Source organism: Rhinolophus sinicus, chromosome 15 (genome assembly GCF_057876585.1).
Source record: "Rhinolophus sinicus isolate RSI-liver-muscle chromosome 15, RSI-T2T, whole genome shotgun sequence".
Lineage (NCBI taxonomy): Eukaryota > Metazoa > Chordata > Mammalia > Chiroptera > Rhinolophidae > Rhinolophus > Rhinolophus sinicus.
In genome coordinates, this window is record NC_142515.1 from 34,912,691 (window position 1) to 34,932,499 (window position 19,809).

The window sequence follows — 19,809 nt, forward strand, 5'->3', positions numbered from 1 at the left end:
AGGCTTTGTTTGTTTGAAATATAGATGACTCCTTTTAGAAGACAGGACTATAACAACTAACATTACATCTGTTTTTATTTTCTTATTATCATAGTGTACCTCAGCAGAATAACTTATGCTTTTAAGCTTAATCGTAAGTGGCTTGAAATATCTTATTTTTCTCTCTTTGTAAGGTTGATTTTGGCTTTGCAAAGAAAATAGGATTTGGAAAGAAAACATGGACTTTTTGTGGGACTCCAGAGTATGTAGCCCCAGAGATCATCCTGAACAAAGGCCATGACATTTCAGCTGACTATTGGTCACTGGGAATCCTAATGTATGAACTTCTGACTGGCAGGTATGGACGTTGATAGAGAACGGCCCATGAAAATAGGCCAACAAAACAGCCACACACTCCTGCCTTTGTCACTCTGATTAGACCGTATTAATGTACATGTCACCATGTCTTGTTACCACACTTCAATTAGTTATGCAAAAGTCTAAAATGAGTCAGATAAGAGCAACACACTCAACATCAACTTTTGGTCTCATTATTGCTAATTCTTTATACATATGTGAATGTGGAATGATCTGGTGTCTTTCCATGAGATGTCTGTGCGTAGTCATTGAGCCAGCAATAAAGTAAGAGAGATGATAGTCATATAAAAATATCTAGGGTCAACTATTTATATATATGCATATATATATAAAAGGAACTGTTAGAAATTGTTATATCCAAATGAAATTTGAATGCTTTTCAGGTCTTTTATGTAATGATATTATAGTCATCAACAAATTAAAAAAATACTGTGGATATTACCATATACAAAACAAACTAAACTTTTCAAGGACAAGTAAAACAAATATACACCAAATTATGCACTCAGGACAATTAGAGTAGGGTCATTATGACCTACAGAGTTCAGAAGAAGGCTAGGTTTGTCCAGGGTGGCTTTAGAAGCAGGGCCCTACAGGAAGCATGCAGAGAGCAAGCAAGGGAAAAAGCATTGTCAGCAGAGAGATATAGTTTAAATAGAGGGGCAGTAGTGGGCAAAGACATGAAGAAGGTCCATGTTACAAAATGATGGGAAATCAATTAGTCACCTTTCAAGGATCATGATTGCTGCACTTTAGTGTTTGGACTCCATCCAAAGAGAGCATCACTGAGTGTTTTCTGACAAAGGGTGACATGTGTTGTGGCATTTAAGGAAAAATAGCTAGCAGAAATGTGTAGGGAAAATTGGAAGATGGGTGGGGAGGCTAGTTTGGACATCATTTCAATAATTTAGCTCTAGGAAGCTGAGAGCCTAGAACAGAGTAAAGGCTGTGGAATTAAAAGGATAAGCATGAAGTCGGATATAAAAATAAAAGGAAGACTTGGGACCTTTAGCCTATTTGTTCTTTATGAGGATTCAGTGAATATATGAAGCACCCCATAAATGCTAACGGCTACTCCTACCATTGCCAGGGATAGTTAAACTGTGCTTTTACTTTTATTTGTAGATATTTTACATTATTACTCTTGAAGCTTCTATGTTGACTTCAAATAAATTTTCTGTGACCTAACCCAATTCAGGTCAATATTTACCTTCTACACAGAAAGGCAAACAGTTTTAAATAGATGACAAATTAAGTAAGTAGACATGTAAAGATATGAAAGATTTGGACAATACAGAAGGTTGAATTTGACATACATGCATATATGTGGATAGGTGGATAGACAGCTAGATAATCTTTCTGGTGTTTTTTTGAATTGCTATAAAAACAAATCATATAGTGAATGGAAGAAAACTCAGTATTGCCTAAGAATTAAAATACTGACCATAAGTAACTAGACTAAAATGTTAACAATGGTAATTTCTATTTCTCCTTATGCATTGAAATTTTTTCTACAATCACTTATTCCCATTAATAATTGCATTCAAAAGAATAAAATGCCTAGGAATAAATTTAACCAAGAAGGTGAAAGACCTGTACTAGGAAACCTGTAAGACATTTAAAAAAGAAACTGAGGTAGACACAAATAAATGGAAGGATATACCATGCCCATGGATTGGAAAGCTTAGTATCATTAAAATGACCATGCTATCCAAAGCAATCTAGAGAGTCAATGCAATCCCTATCAAAACAGAATAAAGAAAGCCCAGAAAGAAAATCCTTGCTTATACGGTCAACTAATTTATGACAAAGGAGATAAAAATATACTATGGAGAAATGACAATCTGTTCAGCAAAGGATGATGGGAAAACTATACAGATACATGAAAAAAAAATAAAACTGGACCACGTTCTTACAACATATACAAAAGTAAACTCATAATGTATTAAAGACTTAAGTTTAAGGCTTGAAACCATAAAACTTCTAGAAGAAAACATTGGTAGTAATTATGTGACATCAGTCTGAGTAATATTTTTTTGAGTATATCACCTCAAGCACGGGAAACAAAAGTAAATAAACAAATGGGACTTCATCAAACTATACAGCTTCTGCACAGTGAGGGGAACCATCAACAAAACAAAAAGACAACATACTGAATGTGAGAATATATTTGCTGATTAATTAGTACTTAGATTAATTTAATTTTGGTTATTGAACAAAATGAAAATGTTATAATCTTTGGAAATCTTAAAATAATGTTAAAATCAACAAAAGTTAAGGTGAGAGAGAGAAGATTGGAATATCTATAGGAATACCTATTTTTCATCATTCATAATTAGAAATCATAAGTAATATTTTTTTGAGTTATGTCATTACAAAAAACTGAAAATTAAAAGTTAAAAAATGTTTTCTTAATTCTTTAGAAATTAATATTGTTGGTGAAGAAGCACATATTTGAAATTTAGCTTTTTTTTTCATTTTTATAATACTCCTCAGAGTAATTTAAAACAAAATTAAATTGAATACATTTTTATTTTAAAAAGCATGTGTAGTATAATCCTATGTCTCTCCATCTACATAGAGAAATGTGTAAAATTATATTTAACAGTGTTAATTACTATTAATATTTTTGGGTGTTGAATGATTGTTACTTTCTTCTAAGTAATTTTGTATGTTTTGTATATTGCGTGAATATCTTAGACTGAATATGCAGTGCTTATTAAAAACACAAAAGTCACCTTGACTAAATGATTTTTGTTGTCTAAAATAAACAAATACAACAGCAAAAATGTAAATTAGAAAACATTAAATTGACAACAAAAATCTAAGATGTGGTTTTTGCTCAATTTTAAAGTAAAAATTAAAATTGTCAAGTTAAGAGAGTAAAGAGAATATTCAATCAGAACATCATAAAAGAGGAAATTCTTAAATTCTAAGATAATATTAAATAGAATTGCATGTTTATACATTTTAAAAAGTGATTTAAAATGTACAGGTAATTACTAGCTAATGTCATATTAAAGTAAGTAAAAAGTACTTATGGCAGAAAATTACGACAAAAGTTCAAGGCAGATACCATCACAGTTCTCAACACAAGCAAATCTACTACTCTCTATTTTAAGCAGCTCATTGTTTGTAGCTGGCTCTTCCCATGACATGGAGTCCTATCACTGATGTTCTTGTAGCCCATTCTAATAGTTTCAGACTTCACAAGTATAATCAGTGAGATTGTAAGTACCATATGAGAAAGGGCCAGAAAGTAGAAGAGTCATCTTGAATGACCAAGGACAGCAAGAGGGTTAGGCATCTGCCATAAAAAGAAATGAGGGAACAGCAGACAAACTTAACCCATTAATAGTTTGCTAAGTGATTTACTTGGAAAGGTTGCCACACTGTTTTGCTATTCATTAAGTTTTACTCCATTATCATTCCTAATAGAAGCCCCGAATAAATATTGATGTCACTTGTGGAGTGTTTTAAGTTTTCTTATTTAGAAAATAAAAGTAAGATATCTTTTCATGCCTCTCATTCTTGCAGCCCACCTTTCTCAGGCCCAGATCCTATGAAAACCTACAACATCATATTGAGGGGGATCGACATGATAGAATTTCCAAAGAAGATTGCCAAAAATGCTGCTAATTTAATTAAAAAACTATGCAGGTAAGCATTTCAACCACATTATTTGTGGTGTAGAAGGTTTATAATGTGGAAAAAAAATAGATTCCTTATCAATTATTATTTCATTTGTAGGGATAATCCATCAGAAAGATTAGGGAATTTGAAAAACGGAGTAAAAGACATTCAAAAGCACAAGTAAGTATTCTTTCCTTATAATTTTAAGTTTGAGAGTTCAGAAAACCTGACAAGCTTGTTTTTTCAGTTAGAAGTTGTATAACTGATATAATTAGCTCATAGGAACATCAAATGAGAAATGCAAACTAGTTAGTCTTTTTATTAAAGGCCTTTCTGGGTGTATGTCTGGGACTTTATTTAGATACATGTGACTCTGTGACATGCCAAACAACACTTCCCCAAAGTCCCTTTCTCCCAACTCACAATAACTAGCATGTTTTTCTCCCTAGTACAAAGAGGAAATGTGTACTTTAATTCTGTTCCCTACCAGAATATTAAAAACAAAAGTGCTTCACCATATCATGCCTCATTTCCTAGACTAGACCCAAAATATATTTTCCCATCCATTTCCTAATTAGACGATATGAGAAAGAAAGAAAAAAGAAAAGGTACAGAGTACAATCTCTGTTTTAAACAATAGCGGCATCTTAAATATCAGACCATACCCATCCATATTATCTGGATGTTCTAAGGCTAAACTAAGACCAAATTAATGTGTCTCTATTAGTCAGTTTCTGTAACATTCACAGGAAGTTCACATCCCTACCAGAGGAACTTATTTAGCAAAATACCTATGCATATCTGAAAAACCTGCTAAGAATTTAACGTAAGCATTTGCTAATGGTGAACTCTTTCAAAGACAAAAACAAAACAAACAACCAAACACCAATAACGACAACAAAACCTTCATGCTTTTTGGTCCTCATTTTCACAGAAAAGCTGTACACAAAATACCTCCATTGTATTAAGTTTATGCAAAAGTAATTGCGGTTTAAAGGTTAAAAATTGCAAAAAACACAATTACTTTTGCACCAACCTAATATTAAAGTAGAAAAAAAATGGATGGTGGTGGTGGAATGGGATATGTAGAGACCAATACAGTGATGTGAAAACTATTAACACTACCTACTGAATCAATGGCAAGGCTGGAAAGATAATTTTCTGTCCTGACTTTTTATGCTCTGATTTTATCTACCTCCTTAAAATAAAATATCCTGTATGGCACAAGGCCAAGCATATTATGGCATTTATTAAGTTATAATGACAGTGTCGGAAAAAGGTCATACAGATATTATGACTGAAATTACTAGAATAAAAAGGAGGTCCTTTCTAATTGGTATTTAAAATTTTGACAGATTTTTTTAAGTATGCATTCCACAAAATAAGCTAACAGAAAAAAAATCAGCAATAGAAAACCTTTTTGTCACATTGGAGATATTTGCCTCCCTGCTTTCCATCAGTCATGAACGTTATATATGTTACGATGAGAAGGTTTTAGTTAAAATAAAATGACTTTAACTCTCTACTTTTTGTTTTTTCCTTTCCTAGATGGTTTGAGGGCTTTAATTGGGAAGGCTTAAGAAAAGGCACCTTGACACCTCCTATAATACCAAGTGTAAGTAGACTTTCCAGTTTGCATTGTGTGACACACGGGACAGTGTTTGTGTCAGTCATCAAACACCTGTTATTATTAAAGTTTTATTCTATGATCAGATTAAATAAACTATAGGGAAGGTATGACATTAAAATAATGCAATCTAAAACCCATGCTTAAAAACAGATTAGTTAGGGGATGGTGTATATTGTATACGTATTTTGTATATGAATTTTACCATTACCTTTTTAAACTATTCATTCTAATATAAGTTTCTTTTATTTGTGGATAAAAGTTGACTTTTAGTATGGTAAGTGTTAACTATATACTGATGTAGACAGAAGTGTATAATGAATCTCCAACAACCACATTCTTTTTTCTTCCTATAATATATAGACTTTATAAATCATTGCCCAAGAAAAAAAGAATACATTAAAAACTTTAATGAATCATATTCATGAATGATTACTAGAAATACATATATTTTAAATTTGTGTATGTATATAAGACACAGTAAGTTCTTAACAATTTAGTGTGTACATGATTATACTTGGGAGAATTAAGACAAGGTGCTGTTCACTTTCTGTTTATGATACCAGTTCACTCTTTACCTTGCTCCATCCCCAAGAGCCTAACCTGTTAGTCCCCTTAGTGAACTGGCTATTAAACTGGCAATTTAAAAACAAAACAAAACAACAACAACAAAAAACTTGATGTGTTAAAAGAGTTAAGAAAAAAAAAATTTTTTTTCCTTTAGATCCTGATAAAAGGATAAAAGACACAGTTGTGCCAGGAAATGCTTTATATAATGTTTATGTTTATCCACAAAACAAAACACATCATGCATGAAAGTATTCCTTTGCCCTCTGGTTTCTGGTTGGGTCTGGCCTGGCCAACAGGCCCTCTGGTTTCTGGATGGCTTTGGTCAACAGTCCAGCAAACATTTTCAACAGCTATCAATTCCTGGCCAATATTGTTTCATTTCTGCCCCCACATAGTTCCTCCTCACTTGCCCCATATTACTTTATTTTTCCCGACTTCAAACTGTACTACAAACCAATAATAATCAAAAGAGTATATCAGCAGAAAAATAGAAACACAGACCAATGGAACAGAAATGAGAGCCCAGAAATAAATCCAAATAAACACAGATATAGCCAACTGATTTTTGACAAAGGAGCCCAAAACACACAATGGAGAAAGGAAAGCCTCTTTAATAAATGGTGCTGGGAAAATTGGATAGCTACATGTAAAATGAAATTAGACTGCTATCTGACATGATACGCAAAAATTAACTCAAAATAGATTTAAGACTTGAATATAACATCTGAAACATAAATACATAGAAGAAAACATAGATACTAAACTTATGGACCTTGGTCTCAGAGGGATTTTGTGAACTTGACTGTAAAGGCAAGGAAAATAAAAACAACAGTAAATGAATGAGAATACATCAAGCTAACAAGCTCCTTCATGGCAAAAGAAATCATCAACAACAACCAAAAAAGGCAACCATTCAAATGGGTGAAGATATTTTTCAAACAAGACCTCCAATAAGGGGCTAATATTCTACATATGTAAATAACTCATACAACTCAACAAACAAACTGCTAAAAAAAAAAAAAATTCCAATTAAAAAAAGGGCAGTGGATGTGAATAGACACTTTTCCAAGGAAGACATACAGATAGCCAATGGATGCATGATAAGGTGCTCAGCATCACTAGTTATAAGGGAAATTCAAATCAAAACCACAATAAGATACCACCTCACACCTGTTAGAATGGCTATTATGACAAGAAATAAGTGTTGTAGAGGATGTGAAGAAAAGGGAACAGTTGTATTAGTGGGGATGTAAATTAGTGAAGCCATTATGAAAATCAGTATGAAGGATTTTACTCAAAAAATAGAGTAAAGCTATCATATGACCCAGCCACCGCTCTTCTGGGTATCTAGCCCAAAAATTGGAAAACACTTATTTGTAAAGACATACGCACCCCTATGTTCATTGCAACATTATTCACAATAGTCAAGATATGGAAACAACCAAAGTGTCCTTGGATGGATGATTGGATAAAGAAGAGGTGGTACATATATACAATGGAATGCTACTCAGCCATAAAAAAGATGAAATATTGCCCCCATATTACTTTAAAGCACTCCCCAGCACAACTGTGTTCTTTTTTCCTTTTATCAGGATCTAAAAGAAAACATTTTTTTCTTAACTCTCTTAACACATCTTTTTGTTTTTAAATAGCACTTAAATAGCCAGTCCGCTAAGGGGACTAAGTATCAATAGTATCAATTGATACTATTAGTATCAATAATATCAATAGTATCAATAATACCAATTCATTGCATTTATATTTTTATTCACTACTGCACCTAACAAAATATACTACATCTTAACTAAGGGTGAGAGGGCTGCTTTGTGGTACAGAGCCTTTCATTTATATACTTTCTTTTTCTGGGCTAACTCAAGAACGTTCTTCATACAGACACATTCTCCTCACTTCTAAGATTTATTTTTGTGCTAATGTTTATGTTTATCCACAAAACAAAAATGCCATTACTATGTTTCAAATTACAGATGCTAATTGCTTTCATGAAGTTTTATTTTTAGAACAAGAGTAGAAAGAGAATCTCAGAGGAGTAAATATTAAGCCTAAATTATCCTAACCTAAATTTATCAGGGGTCCCTTTTTATGTAATAGTACTATTAAATTGGATATAATGTTGGTTTTAAATATTATAGAATATAAGGAAAATTAAAGTTGTTTTCTTCATTGCTTTTATTGATGCTCTACACATTGGATTTTGACCAGTAAATTTGCAAGAGTTTTGCTTCAGTTTAGAAATGGCTTTTCTTATGCTTAGACTAAATACCCAAAATTCTTACAATAGCCTACACGGCTCTACATAACCTGATTCTTGCTTATTTCTCATTCTCCTACCCTTATGCAACAGCCTTGTTGGTCTGTTTGGGTTACGTCACAGCATGGAGCTCTCTCTCTCTCTCTCTCTCTCTCTCTCTCTCTCTCTCTCTCTCTCTCTCTCTCTCTCACCTCAGGACCTTTGCATGTGCTATGCCCTTGCTATTGAACTCACTGAATCTTAGTGTAAAATAATACTTTTTCAGAGAGGCTTTCCATGATCACACCTATACTCTCATGGCACCTAGTATTTTTTTTTTAAACACTAACCAAACTTTAAAACAAATAATTGTAAAAGTCTATAGCTAATTATAATCACAATTTATTCCTTACTAGAGTATAAACTCCATGAGGGCAAGAACCATGTCTATTTTTAGTCACCACTGTCACCCACCACATACAATAAAGCAAAAACGTGCTACCTAGTAGACACTCAAAAAATAGTCATTGATTAGGGAATGAATGAAGATTGCTATGTTAAAATCTAGCATGGAATTTTACTAAAAAAAAAAAAAAAAAAAATCAGACATCTTTTTACTGCTCATTCTCTCATTTCTAGGTTGCATCACCCACAGATACAAGCAATTTTGACAGTTTCCCTGAGGACAATGATGAACCACCACCTGATGACAACTCAGGATGGGACATAGACTTCTAATGTATTTCTCTTACCTGCTTCTGCCTTGCTGAAGACAGCTTTTTCTGAACTACAGCTGCCAGCAAACCTGAGGGAAAGAGAGAAGATTAGTGCTCGGGGTCACCATGATGCCTTTGATCGATGCTGCTCCAGTAACTCCAGTGGCATTAGGACTTATTGCTTAGATGACAATAGTACTCTTTACACGTTTTCTGTTTGAACCTAAAAATTGCAGTTGACATGGTGGTCCTGAAGCAAAGCCTTTCACCAGTAAACAGATGTTTTCTATTGTTGCAGTGATCTCGCTTTGCTCTGACTATAGTTTGAAAGACTGCAAGAAACTCTTCAATCTAGTTAAAGAGTCTGTACCTTACTAGAATTCTCAAGAAGGTAAAAAAATAATATATTGGGTACAATAGATTTCTATGGTACAAAAACTGGGCTCTTCCCTTTCTTTGAGTGAGGGTCATAGGATCTATTACCGCAGGCCGGTGTATATACCGTACAAGAGAGGACCATGCATCTGTTGGTCACAGTTCAAACCAGTGCTAGAAGTTTCATGATTTCATTTCCCAGCAGTGCTGATGACGAGACTGAATGTTACCTTTCCTTTCTGACAGATTTAAAATTGATATGCAAAAAGCACAACTGCTATGAATTCTGAAATTCATAACGCATAGCAGGTATATATGCGTTTTCACAGAAGATTGGGAAAAACAAAAAAACAAAAAAAAACAACATGCATGGTATTTGTTTATTTTTGATAAATTGGCATGACAGAGTGGAAAAAAGCAATTCACAACCATTTCATATTTTTTTAAATTGTGTGCTTAAAGATGGTCCTGGAAATAAGTGACTAGCAGCCGATTGGTTTTTATTTATTACCTAACACACCCTCAAACTGAGGTTTAAAATATTCCCTTTTATAAAAATGAATCCTTAGGGTCAAGGTGGGGTGGGATAGAGAGGGATTAAGATTCATCCAAAAAAATATAAAAATAAAAATACAAAACTATATAGGTGCTATGTATATCTTTCATCTGTAAATGTCAGTGTCTGAACAGACAACACAAATTCTAATCATTACATGTGTAGCCAGAGACTTGAGCATTTTCACTAAATTTATCAAACCAAACTCCTGTCAGATTTCACTTATACAATAGTCTAGGGTTGAGGGAGAAAGGTGATTAAAAACCTGTTTGAACTAGCTTCTTGTCTTAGGCCTGAACCAACAAAAAAGAAAAAAAAAAAGATAATAAAAAAAAAGAAAAGAAAGAAAGAAAGCACAAAATCATTGAGATTCACTAATTTACCAGATGAGAAATCTTACTTATGTGTGGTCGGGGACCAAGACAAGAACTCGGCCAGGTACTGGTTACCTTTTCATGAGTTAGCTGATATGAGTCCATGTGCATGTGAAAGTAGGAAGGAAGTAGAGAGGAAAACAGGAATCTAATTTCTTAAAAATAAAATTTAGCTAAAAGAACCAAATATTACAATCCTAGAAAAGGGTAGATTTGCAAATATCAAATGTATTTACATTTCACATGGGGAAAAGAATCACCAATTTTAACTGAGTCCTTTGTTGGCAGGCTCGTTGACTATTATTAGCTGTCATAAGTCGCAGAACCATTTGGAAACTTTTCTTGGACAAACAGCGTTATACCTACTTAGACAAATGCATAACCTTATAAGCTGTGATCTTGATTTGGAACTGCGTGTAAATTTGGTACATAAAATAGAGGATTACATTTTTCCGGTTAGAGAGTTTTTTTAAACGTCAAACAAATGTAGACATTTCTGCAAAAAAATGTTAACCACCTAGATCATTATACTGTATCCAAGAAGGCATATATTATTATTTCTGTTTGAATTTTTCATACTAAGACTACTTTAGAATATATCTTATCAAAATATAATAATCTAAGAAACATTTGGAAAACAAAAGTATTAAGGACATATTCTATATAGTTAGAATAAAATTAAATTAAAACTTTGATTCTAAGATATTATTGTTATTCTTATGTTATTGGAGTTTTCCCTTCCTTATAATTTTGAGAAATCAATCTAGTCCCCAAGATATCTGCTTCCTTCCTCAGATTTTAGAATATAAAATTAAACATATCACCCTGAAATCCAGTTATGAATACTATTTCAGAAGTTTTATATTGCTTTTCATTAGGCTTTTAAAAATATATCATTTCAACAGTATAGTCAACATTCAGTGATTTTTGTTAAAAGAGTAGTTTAGGCATGCTAAAGGTTTGCTGGAATATTCAACTTACCTGGTCATTAATTAATAGAATCTGCTTCTACAACTTTTCAAATATCCCAATAACCCCAGAGATTAGCACTTACTATGGATTTTGGAACTGTGGTTCAAGTCTAAGACAACCAATACATACAAGGAAAACAACAATATGTAGAAGGAAGAAATAGCATTCAACACAATGAAGCTGTAGGTCCTTTCTCCCATTTGTGATTCTGTCTTTGTTAATTTCACCTGTGGCATTGCATTAGGATGTCTAAAGCAATCACCAAAAAATAAAGGGGAATTATATCTTTCCAGAATTATTAACAGAAAACATTCATTTAATCTTCAGCATTGAATTTTAAGGATTTAAATCTTGTCTTAATGAAGACACTAGGGCTAAAATTCATGATCAGCTTCATAAAGTGTGTCTCACTTTACTTCTGAATTTTTCATGCCCCTCTGTTTTCTTATACTAAAGAACATCTGGATAAGTTAGAAGAGTGCCAACATGTTCAATTTGTTACCTGACTTTCTTGTTAATACTTTGAGTATGGGAAATAAGGGCTTTCTGTGTGTCTTAACTCACCGGAAAACTGAAAACTGCCAAGGAAAGGAACATCATAATATATGAGGTAAATTGAATACATTAAAAACTGATGTCTGGAAAATTGCTATAAATGATTTTTATGTTTGTACCTTCTTTGTTATTAACATATGAATCAGATCCGTGTGGCATTTAAGACATTTATTTTTATTCTTTACAAGTCATAATTTTTACTTAAAATTATGAGATACGCGTGTGAACTACACATGTACAATACATAAATTCAACTGTTGAATTTTTCTTGTTTTATTTCTAAGTAAATGAACTGATTGTAAACTTAAATTGAAAGAAGTCAGCTACCATATTGAAAATAAGGTTATTAGAAGTGATTTCATACATTAGAGGTGATCTGTGCATTATCCATAACAATGTTTTCTTTCACAATAGGACCACAGACAAATATTTATGTAAATAGATATTTTTGTGTGATATTTTGTGGTACATATAACTTTTTTTTTAGTGTTTCACAGCATTATTATTTCATTTTATTTGTATTGAATAATGTTTTTAGGTCCAAGTAGACTTGAATTAATGTCATAATTGTCAGTATTATTGAAAATTATGTCTGTACTGTTATTCATCTGTCCCATAGTTTAGAACATGACCTGGCTATCTGGCATTGTTGCAAGTGCCTTAAATTCATGGCATCCTATTTAAAAAAACAAACAAACAAATTTGGTGTTATGCTGCATGACAAAGACAAAGACACCTCAAAATGTTGTCCTTTCTTAGCTTGCTGCGTTTTACAGTTCTTTCTGCTAACAATTTATAAGCCTTTATTATATAATATTGATGAATTACAGAAATGATGAAGTTGTTCTCTTATTTCTGTTAAATGTACCAGAGCTGTGTATCTGTTAATGAGATACAGCGTCATTTCTGTGAAATGTATAAATGTATGTGCAGGTCAAATTAATATATGACATACTATCAGTCTGTACACAGGTATACCTGTTTTGCTAAGCTGTGCAGATTCAGTTAAAAAGTTAGTACAGTCAAGTTATAATATATCTCATTTTATAGACTCCATTAACAATGGTCCAACTCAAAAGAAAAATTGGAAAATGACAGCTAACCATACCTTGCTGTGAAACCTATGATGAAAATGTACTTTGGTGCACCACTCAACAAAACAGGATGCTTTCTCTGAGTTCTTGTATATGCAAATCATTTCTGAGGCAAGTTTCAACAGACCTAGAAAGCTAAACATTGAAAATATGTTGTTAGCCCTCCTTTTTATCTGCCCCTGCATCAACAGACGGAGCTCTGGGACTCACGATGACTCAGAGGTTTGGGCTTTCTGAGTGAAGGGACATTTCTTTAAGCATCACCTATCAAATTTATTTCAATGTATGATGTTTTTACAACTGGTCAGTTCTTTTGTACTCTTACAGCTATGGTTATTTGATTGTCCTCTTACAATTTGTTCTACATGTAAGAGTTCTTTGTTAGTCAGAATGCAACCACCGTCATCAAATGGTCATTGACTACTTGCACTCTTTTGATGTAGATTAAAAACTTTTTCATAAACTTAACCTGCTTTGATTTGCTCTGTATTTTTCCTGCAGCTGTAATTGCTGAGTGCCTGTTGTATACTTTATAGAGTTGAAATAAAAATACTTACTTTTGAACTCAGTTGATTGTTTAATTCCAGACAAGTTTCCAAGAATAGAATTGAGATATCATACTAAACTGAAATACTATATAGAATACTCTAGAATGTTACTGTAACCAACTAGAAAATACTTTTAATCAAGTGTCCTTCATTAAATAATGTATTATGATCTAATATAAAACCCAACAAATTGGTTTAAATAATTCAATAGAGATAACATTAGGCCATCCTGTGTGAATAGCAAAGCAAATGTAGATACCCACACAAACCCAAACACAATTTTCTGTGCACAACGCCACCCCCACCACCACTACATACTCTTTTTTTGAACTATCCCTAGTCAAATTCTGAACTGGGCCAACCATCAAAGGGACAATTCTTGTATAATACTATATGGTTGGTAGAAAGGAATTATTTAATATGAAAATCAACTTCATGAATCTTTGTCTAAGGTTTATCCACCTGATCCCTCATACGCATAAAGAATATGGATTTAGAGAACATTATTGCAATAAACTCAACTCTCCAAAGCCCTGGTGAACATATTCTTCCTATGTCCCTTTGTTCCTCACTTCAGTGAATGGTATAAAACTTAAGATTGCCTGCAATATAGAGCTTCCCTTCATCTGATAGCCTTTGTCTTGCTGAAATCACATTGCCAGTGGTGGTGAGTCGAAACCCCCTTTTAATGAAAACTGGAAATCTAATCAAGTTAACTTTCTCAGACAGAGCCAATAGGACAACTTTAAAAATTACTATGTCACTGTTACACATCCAATAATTTCCTTTCTCCTGAAAACAGAACTGAACAGTAAGTTTTTAGTATCCATTCTTCAAGTTCTGTGATTTTCATACCCTTGATCTAAGAATGGTCTTCTTTGATCCTGGAAGATTATTTTTTGTATTAATCACAGTTTTTGGAGGGGCACACAGATCCGTACTTGATCCTTAGAGGAGTGGCTGGGGCAGGGGGCAGGGGAAATTAGCAATGGTGAGGATGTTGCATCCACGCCACTGTCACGTCTTGTGCATGGTAATTCCAACTGAAGTAAATCACTGCACAATTATTTAACTATGATTCTAAATTTGTCTGAGAGGGATGTATATTGGTAGCATCATCATCCAAGTTGATCCCATGTTACGTAGATTCTAAGTTATAGACCTAAATGTTTCTTACACATAATACAGGACAACCACCACATTGATTTTTTTTTCTGGGAGTCTTGTTTAGTTTTCCTCTGTATTTCATACTTCTCCTTTCCAACTCTAAAGACTTATAAATTGATCAAACAGTAATGTTTACCTCTGGCACTATTTTTCACCCAAGGTGAACTATAAAAAAAAAAGGCAAATCCATCACATGTCAATTATCAAAGCCAGACAGGTTAAGTCTCAACTTCATAAGGAAGGAAGGAAGGAAGGAAGGAAGGAAGGAAGGAAGGAAGGAAGGAAGGAAGGAAGTTTGATATGTAGAAAGATTAGGGTTAACCAAAACAATTTAAGTGTTGTTTATTTCTATTTTTAGAAAAAAGATTATTCCTTTTTGACTTAAAAATTATACAGTACAAAATCATTTAAAATGTAGTGATTTTCTTTTTGAAGTATTATTTTTGGAGAAGCACTGGGCTGGTAAATAGGAGACTAGGGATTTAAAGCCACATATGGTAGCCTGAGCCACAGAGGGGGGAAGAAAAGGTTGCAACTCAAGACCCACAAGGAGAGTTCAGTGCAGAAAGAGGAGAGAAAGAGAAAAATACCAAGGGAACATGAGACATAAAAGCAGAACGGGGTCCAGGCAATCAACAGGAATTTATATAAGGCTGTGGTGTTCAAAGTGGCTATTTAAACTAAAATTACATAAAATGTTGCAAATGCAGTTCCTTAGTCACAGTGGCCACATGTTTCTATTGGCTAACATATAGTTTAAGGAACATATAGAATATTTCTGGCATCACAGAAAGTTTTGATGTAGGATATCATGGCAGAAGGGGTCAGGTATGTATCCTGAAATTCCTTTGTATTTCCAAATTAGTTGAAGGAAAAAATAATAATTTTAATTTCATACAACAGAGAACAGAGAGAAAAGGGATATTCTCCAACTTATTTTATAAGGTTGGCATAAACTTGATTCCAAATCAGACATGAATAGTATAAGACAAAGAAAGAAACATTTGAGTTCAATCTCTCTCATGAACATAGACACAAAACCCTAATCAAAATATTAACAAAATTAATTAAACAATGTATACATGTTAAACGTAGCCAATTTAATTTTGTCTCAAATACACAAAAATGTCAAGGGGGATAAAAGCAAAAAATAACAAATAGGAATTCATCAAACTAAAAAGCTTCTACGCAGTGAAGAAAACCATCATCAAAATGGAAAGGCAGTCTTCTGCTCAAGATGACAAAGTAGGTGAACTCTATGCTCATCTCCTCCCATGATTATATCAAAATTACAGCCAAATTATAGAACAAGCACCCTTGAGAACAACCTAAAGGCTAGCCGAGCAGAATTCCTATAACTAAGGATATAAAGAAACCACATTAATACTGGTAGGAGGGGTGGAGACACTGAATGGTCAGATCTCACACCCATGACATGGTAACTAAGTATCCGAAGGGATATCTTGGCTCTGGAGGACCCCTCTGAGGAGAGAAGGGTACCAGCCTCATACCAACCTCCCCAGCCTGGAACACCAGTGCTGGAAAGAAGAGTCCCCATAACATCTAGCTGTCAAAACCATCAGGGATTGCATCAGAAAAGGACTAAAGGCTGCTAGAGACCAAAGAGTATCCCTAGGGGCCCACACACACACAGACTCACTTGCTCACACACTCACTCACTCTAAGCTCCAGTACAGGAGCAGCAGCTCAAAAAGTACCAGGTACATATGAGCAGGAGTTCAATTGACTAACTTCAGGGTGAGGGCTGAAGGGGCAGGAGTTGGGGCAACTCTCTCTGGGATGGAAGCCTCTGCAGGTGCCATTGCTCCTTTGTTGAGCTCTCCTACCATCTAGCCTACCCAGCACATGTGGGGCCAAATATGTGCACTCCATTAACCTGGCTAACACCATTCACCCCATCCTGGTGATCCCTGAGACCCCACCCTACCCCTCACTTGCTGGGCTGGAGCCTCCTCCAGCAGCTCCTTCATACAAGTAGCCTGATTCAGCTCATACTACTGACTTTCCGTAAAATCTGCACACCTCACAGAAGTGGTGTCTGCACTCTTTCAAAGGTACACAAGGCCCAGACAAGCAGCAGCCAGTTTCATCGTTCATTGTAGCTCCTGCCAAGTGATCCCCACTTGTTAGGTAACCTTTTTCTTTTCTTTTTTTTTGCTTGTGAACCAGCTTTTCTGCAAAATCATCAACACATTGAAATATTGGCCTTGCTAGTATATAAAAAATGGATATAGAAATATACATCTATGTAAACAGAAATTTTCTGGAAGGACATATAAGAAACCAAAAGGAGTTATTTCTAGAGAGTAGGATTATAGATTTGAACAATTTGGGGAGAGATTTTAATATTTTTATTCTTACATTCTGCTTTTAATATTTTATCATGATGACAAATTACAATAAAATATAGTTAATAAAAGAGTACGAAATATTGAAAAAATTAATTCTTATCAATAGCAATAATAATCTCCAGCATTTGGAGCAGCGATACCATATTTGGGAAATTATTCTGAAGTTGTTTATAAAATTGTTATTTATGAGCGACAACTGTAAGCAACATAAATATTTCAATGGACAAATGGTCTAATAAATGCTTCTTACAAAAATTTTTAAAAATAAATAAAGAGAAGTGTTGATTGTTAACCATCTACCAGAATACCACTGGTTTTAATCATCCAGTTTCACAAGCACTGCAGGTGACTGTTCTGATCAGTGAGTCTGAACAATGCTGAGCAAGGGCTATCTGTCTCTAACCCCTGGCTCTGCATCAGAATAATCTGGGACATTAAAATATAACAACAAATATTTCTGGGTCCTGTCAAAGACATATAAAATGGGAACCCAGAGGAAGGCTCTGGGAAGATGTATGTATGTGTAATGTGTGTGTGTGTCCCAAAGTTTAGGAAACACCCAATTTGGGATTAACCTTTTAACCTGGGATAGAGAGTGTGGAGTTTAGAGTTTGGAAGGTGACAGACCTGGTGGGTGGGGCTAGATGGATTGGTGGTGGAGTTTTTCAAAGCGTAACCTAAGGATGACCTGCATTGTGCTCAACTAATGGAGACTAAAAATAAAGGTGGTGGTAGTGGGGGGGGGGGGGGAGAGTAGTCATCATATTCACCCCAGATCTCTGCAATCAGAAGAACTAGGAGCAGGTCTGGGAATCTGTATTTTAGCGTGCATCCTTGGGTTGTTTTCTGTACACAACAGTTTAAGAATCACAGAACTGCAGAGTACTTAATAGTCTTTTGGGGTGGGGGGGGAGCACCTTAATTGACTAATACTTGCCTTTCAAAGCCTATAAAACCAGGAATGAATTCTATTATTTTCTCTCCCATTTCTTACATACTTGCAAAACAAAAAAAAAGCTCTATTTATAATATTTATTTACTTGCTTATTTATTTACTTACTAATCTCAGCTATCAATAAAACCATAGAAAGCTAATTTCCTAAACAAATGTAGGACTTGGTCTGCAAATTAGGAACTCCAGAAACAAAGAAATCTATATGCTTTAGAACTTTAGACTTCACAGCTCTAGCCACAGTTCCCTTCTAACAATATTAACAAATGCAAATGGTAATAAAAATGATATTATCAGAAGGAGGTATTGGAATATGCTTTTCATAAAAAGCTAATTACCCATTAGATTCTCTGCCTGACACATTCATACCTTCTAAGTAAGTTTGTGGCTAAGCCTGAATTCACAAAACTATTGATATTTGCAAAATGCTTTCTATTTGCTTGTTAAGTGCAGAGCTTACTTTAAAGAGTGCTTTTCTTGTTGTAAAGAGACTCAGCTGTATAGAAGTAATATTGTGAGAAAATAATGGAGATACTGGTAGACAACATAGCTCAATCAAAAAATGTGGACAGTGTCTAATCAAAACATTAATGACATTGTGGGGACAGAGCCCCAGAAAGTAGTTTACAGGCTCTCGGCCTCACGTGGAAGGGTGCTGGCTCGGGTAGTGGATGGCTGTCAGCTGTGGCTGATTGGCCGTCGGCTGTGGCGGGTTAGCGATTGGCCACTAGTATAACTGCTGCGGCTACTGAAGAGAGCAGAGGAATAGAGTCGAGGAGAGTGGAGGAGAGTCGTCGGTCGGTCGGTTGGCGGAAAGGCTGACGGCAGGTCGCACGTCCGGTGGGCCCAGCCTCCAGTGAGACCATAGTGGTATGACTCCCCTACCTATGGCTCCGTGGGTGTTCCTTTTTGGCCTCACCATATCCTGCATTCTTATGTGGGGAGCAGGACCAGAGACCCCGCAGGCCGCCCCGCACAACAGACATTTTGAAAAGTTTGATTGAAATCAATTTGCTTCTTTAAAGTCATTCTTATGAATATGTTTTAGATTATAATATTAATATAACTGTGCAATTTTATACTTAGGATATAAATTATAGCTAAGAATTTAGTACACAAAAAACATATTTCTTGAACTGAATGTTTAGAAATAGTATTCTCACACACCTTCCAGAATCCTTTATTCTTTCAAAGAAATCCTTATAGTAGAGGAACATTGTTTTTCTGCCAGGACTTCTCTAAGAAAATAGAGCTATAAGAAAAACTTAGGAAGTAGTTTAGAACTACTAACTGTCAAATAATAACAATGCATAACTACCAATAATGATTTTAACAGCTATGTATATTATGCTAGAAGCTATACTTTCAGTATGTCATTTTATTCATTTTTCTACTGTTCTATCTGACTTTTAATATACAAATTTTTCACTTGTATATTATGCTGGCTGTAAAGAAAAGGAAGGATTAAATAATGTTTTATAACCATTATTTTACATAAGCCTATAGGCTTGTATCTTCTTTTTGAACCTGAAAACCTGAAGTGATTAGTATTTGGTTATTCAAATAGATGAAAAAAATAATATTCTCATATATATATATGTATATATATGTATGTATGTATATATATACATACACACACACAATCTCTCTTAAGATTTGTTTGGCCTAGAATTTTCCTATACTATATTTGTAA

At 34.2% G+C, this 19,809-nt stretch overlaps 1 protein-coding gene across 5 annotated transcripts in view; it reads left to right on the plus strand.

Moving 5' to 3' along the window:
- The window catches only part of PRKG1 (protein kinase cGMP-dependent 1), a 1,140,935-nt gene extending 1,130,500 nt beyond the window's left edge, over positions 1-10,435 (plus strand). For 3 of the 5 annotated variants that reach the window (XM_019738600.3, XM_019738591.3, XM_074339437.2), the window contains 5 exons: positions 174-337; positions 3,895-4,017; positions 4,108-4,170; positions 5,539-5,605; positions 9,075-10,435. In XM_019738600.3, coding sequence (XP_019594159.1) covers positions 174-337; positions 3,895-4,017; positions 4,108-4,170; positions 5,539-5,605; positions 9,075-9,173 — 516 coding nt within the window. In that variant the 3' untranslated portion in view covers positions 9,174-10,435. The remainder of the gene's footprint in view (positions 1-173; positions 338-3,894; positions 4,018-4,107; positions 4,171-5,538; positions 5,606-9,074) is intronic. The other 2 variants (XM_019738608.3, XM_088791981.1) reach the window with 1 other exon arrangement.
- The last annotated feature ends 9,374 nt before the right edge of the window (positions 10,436-19,809 follow it).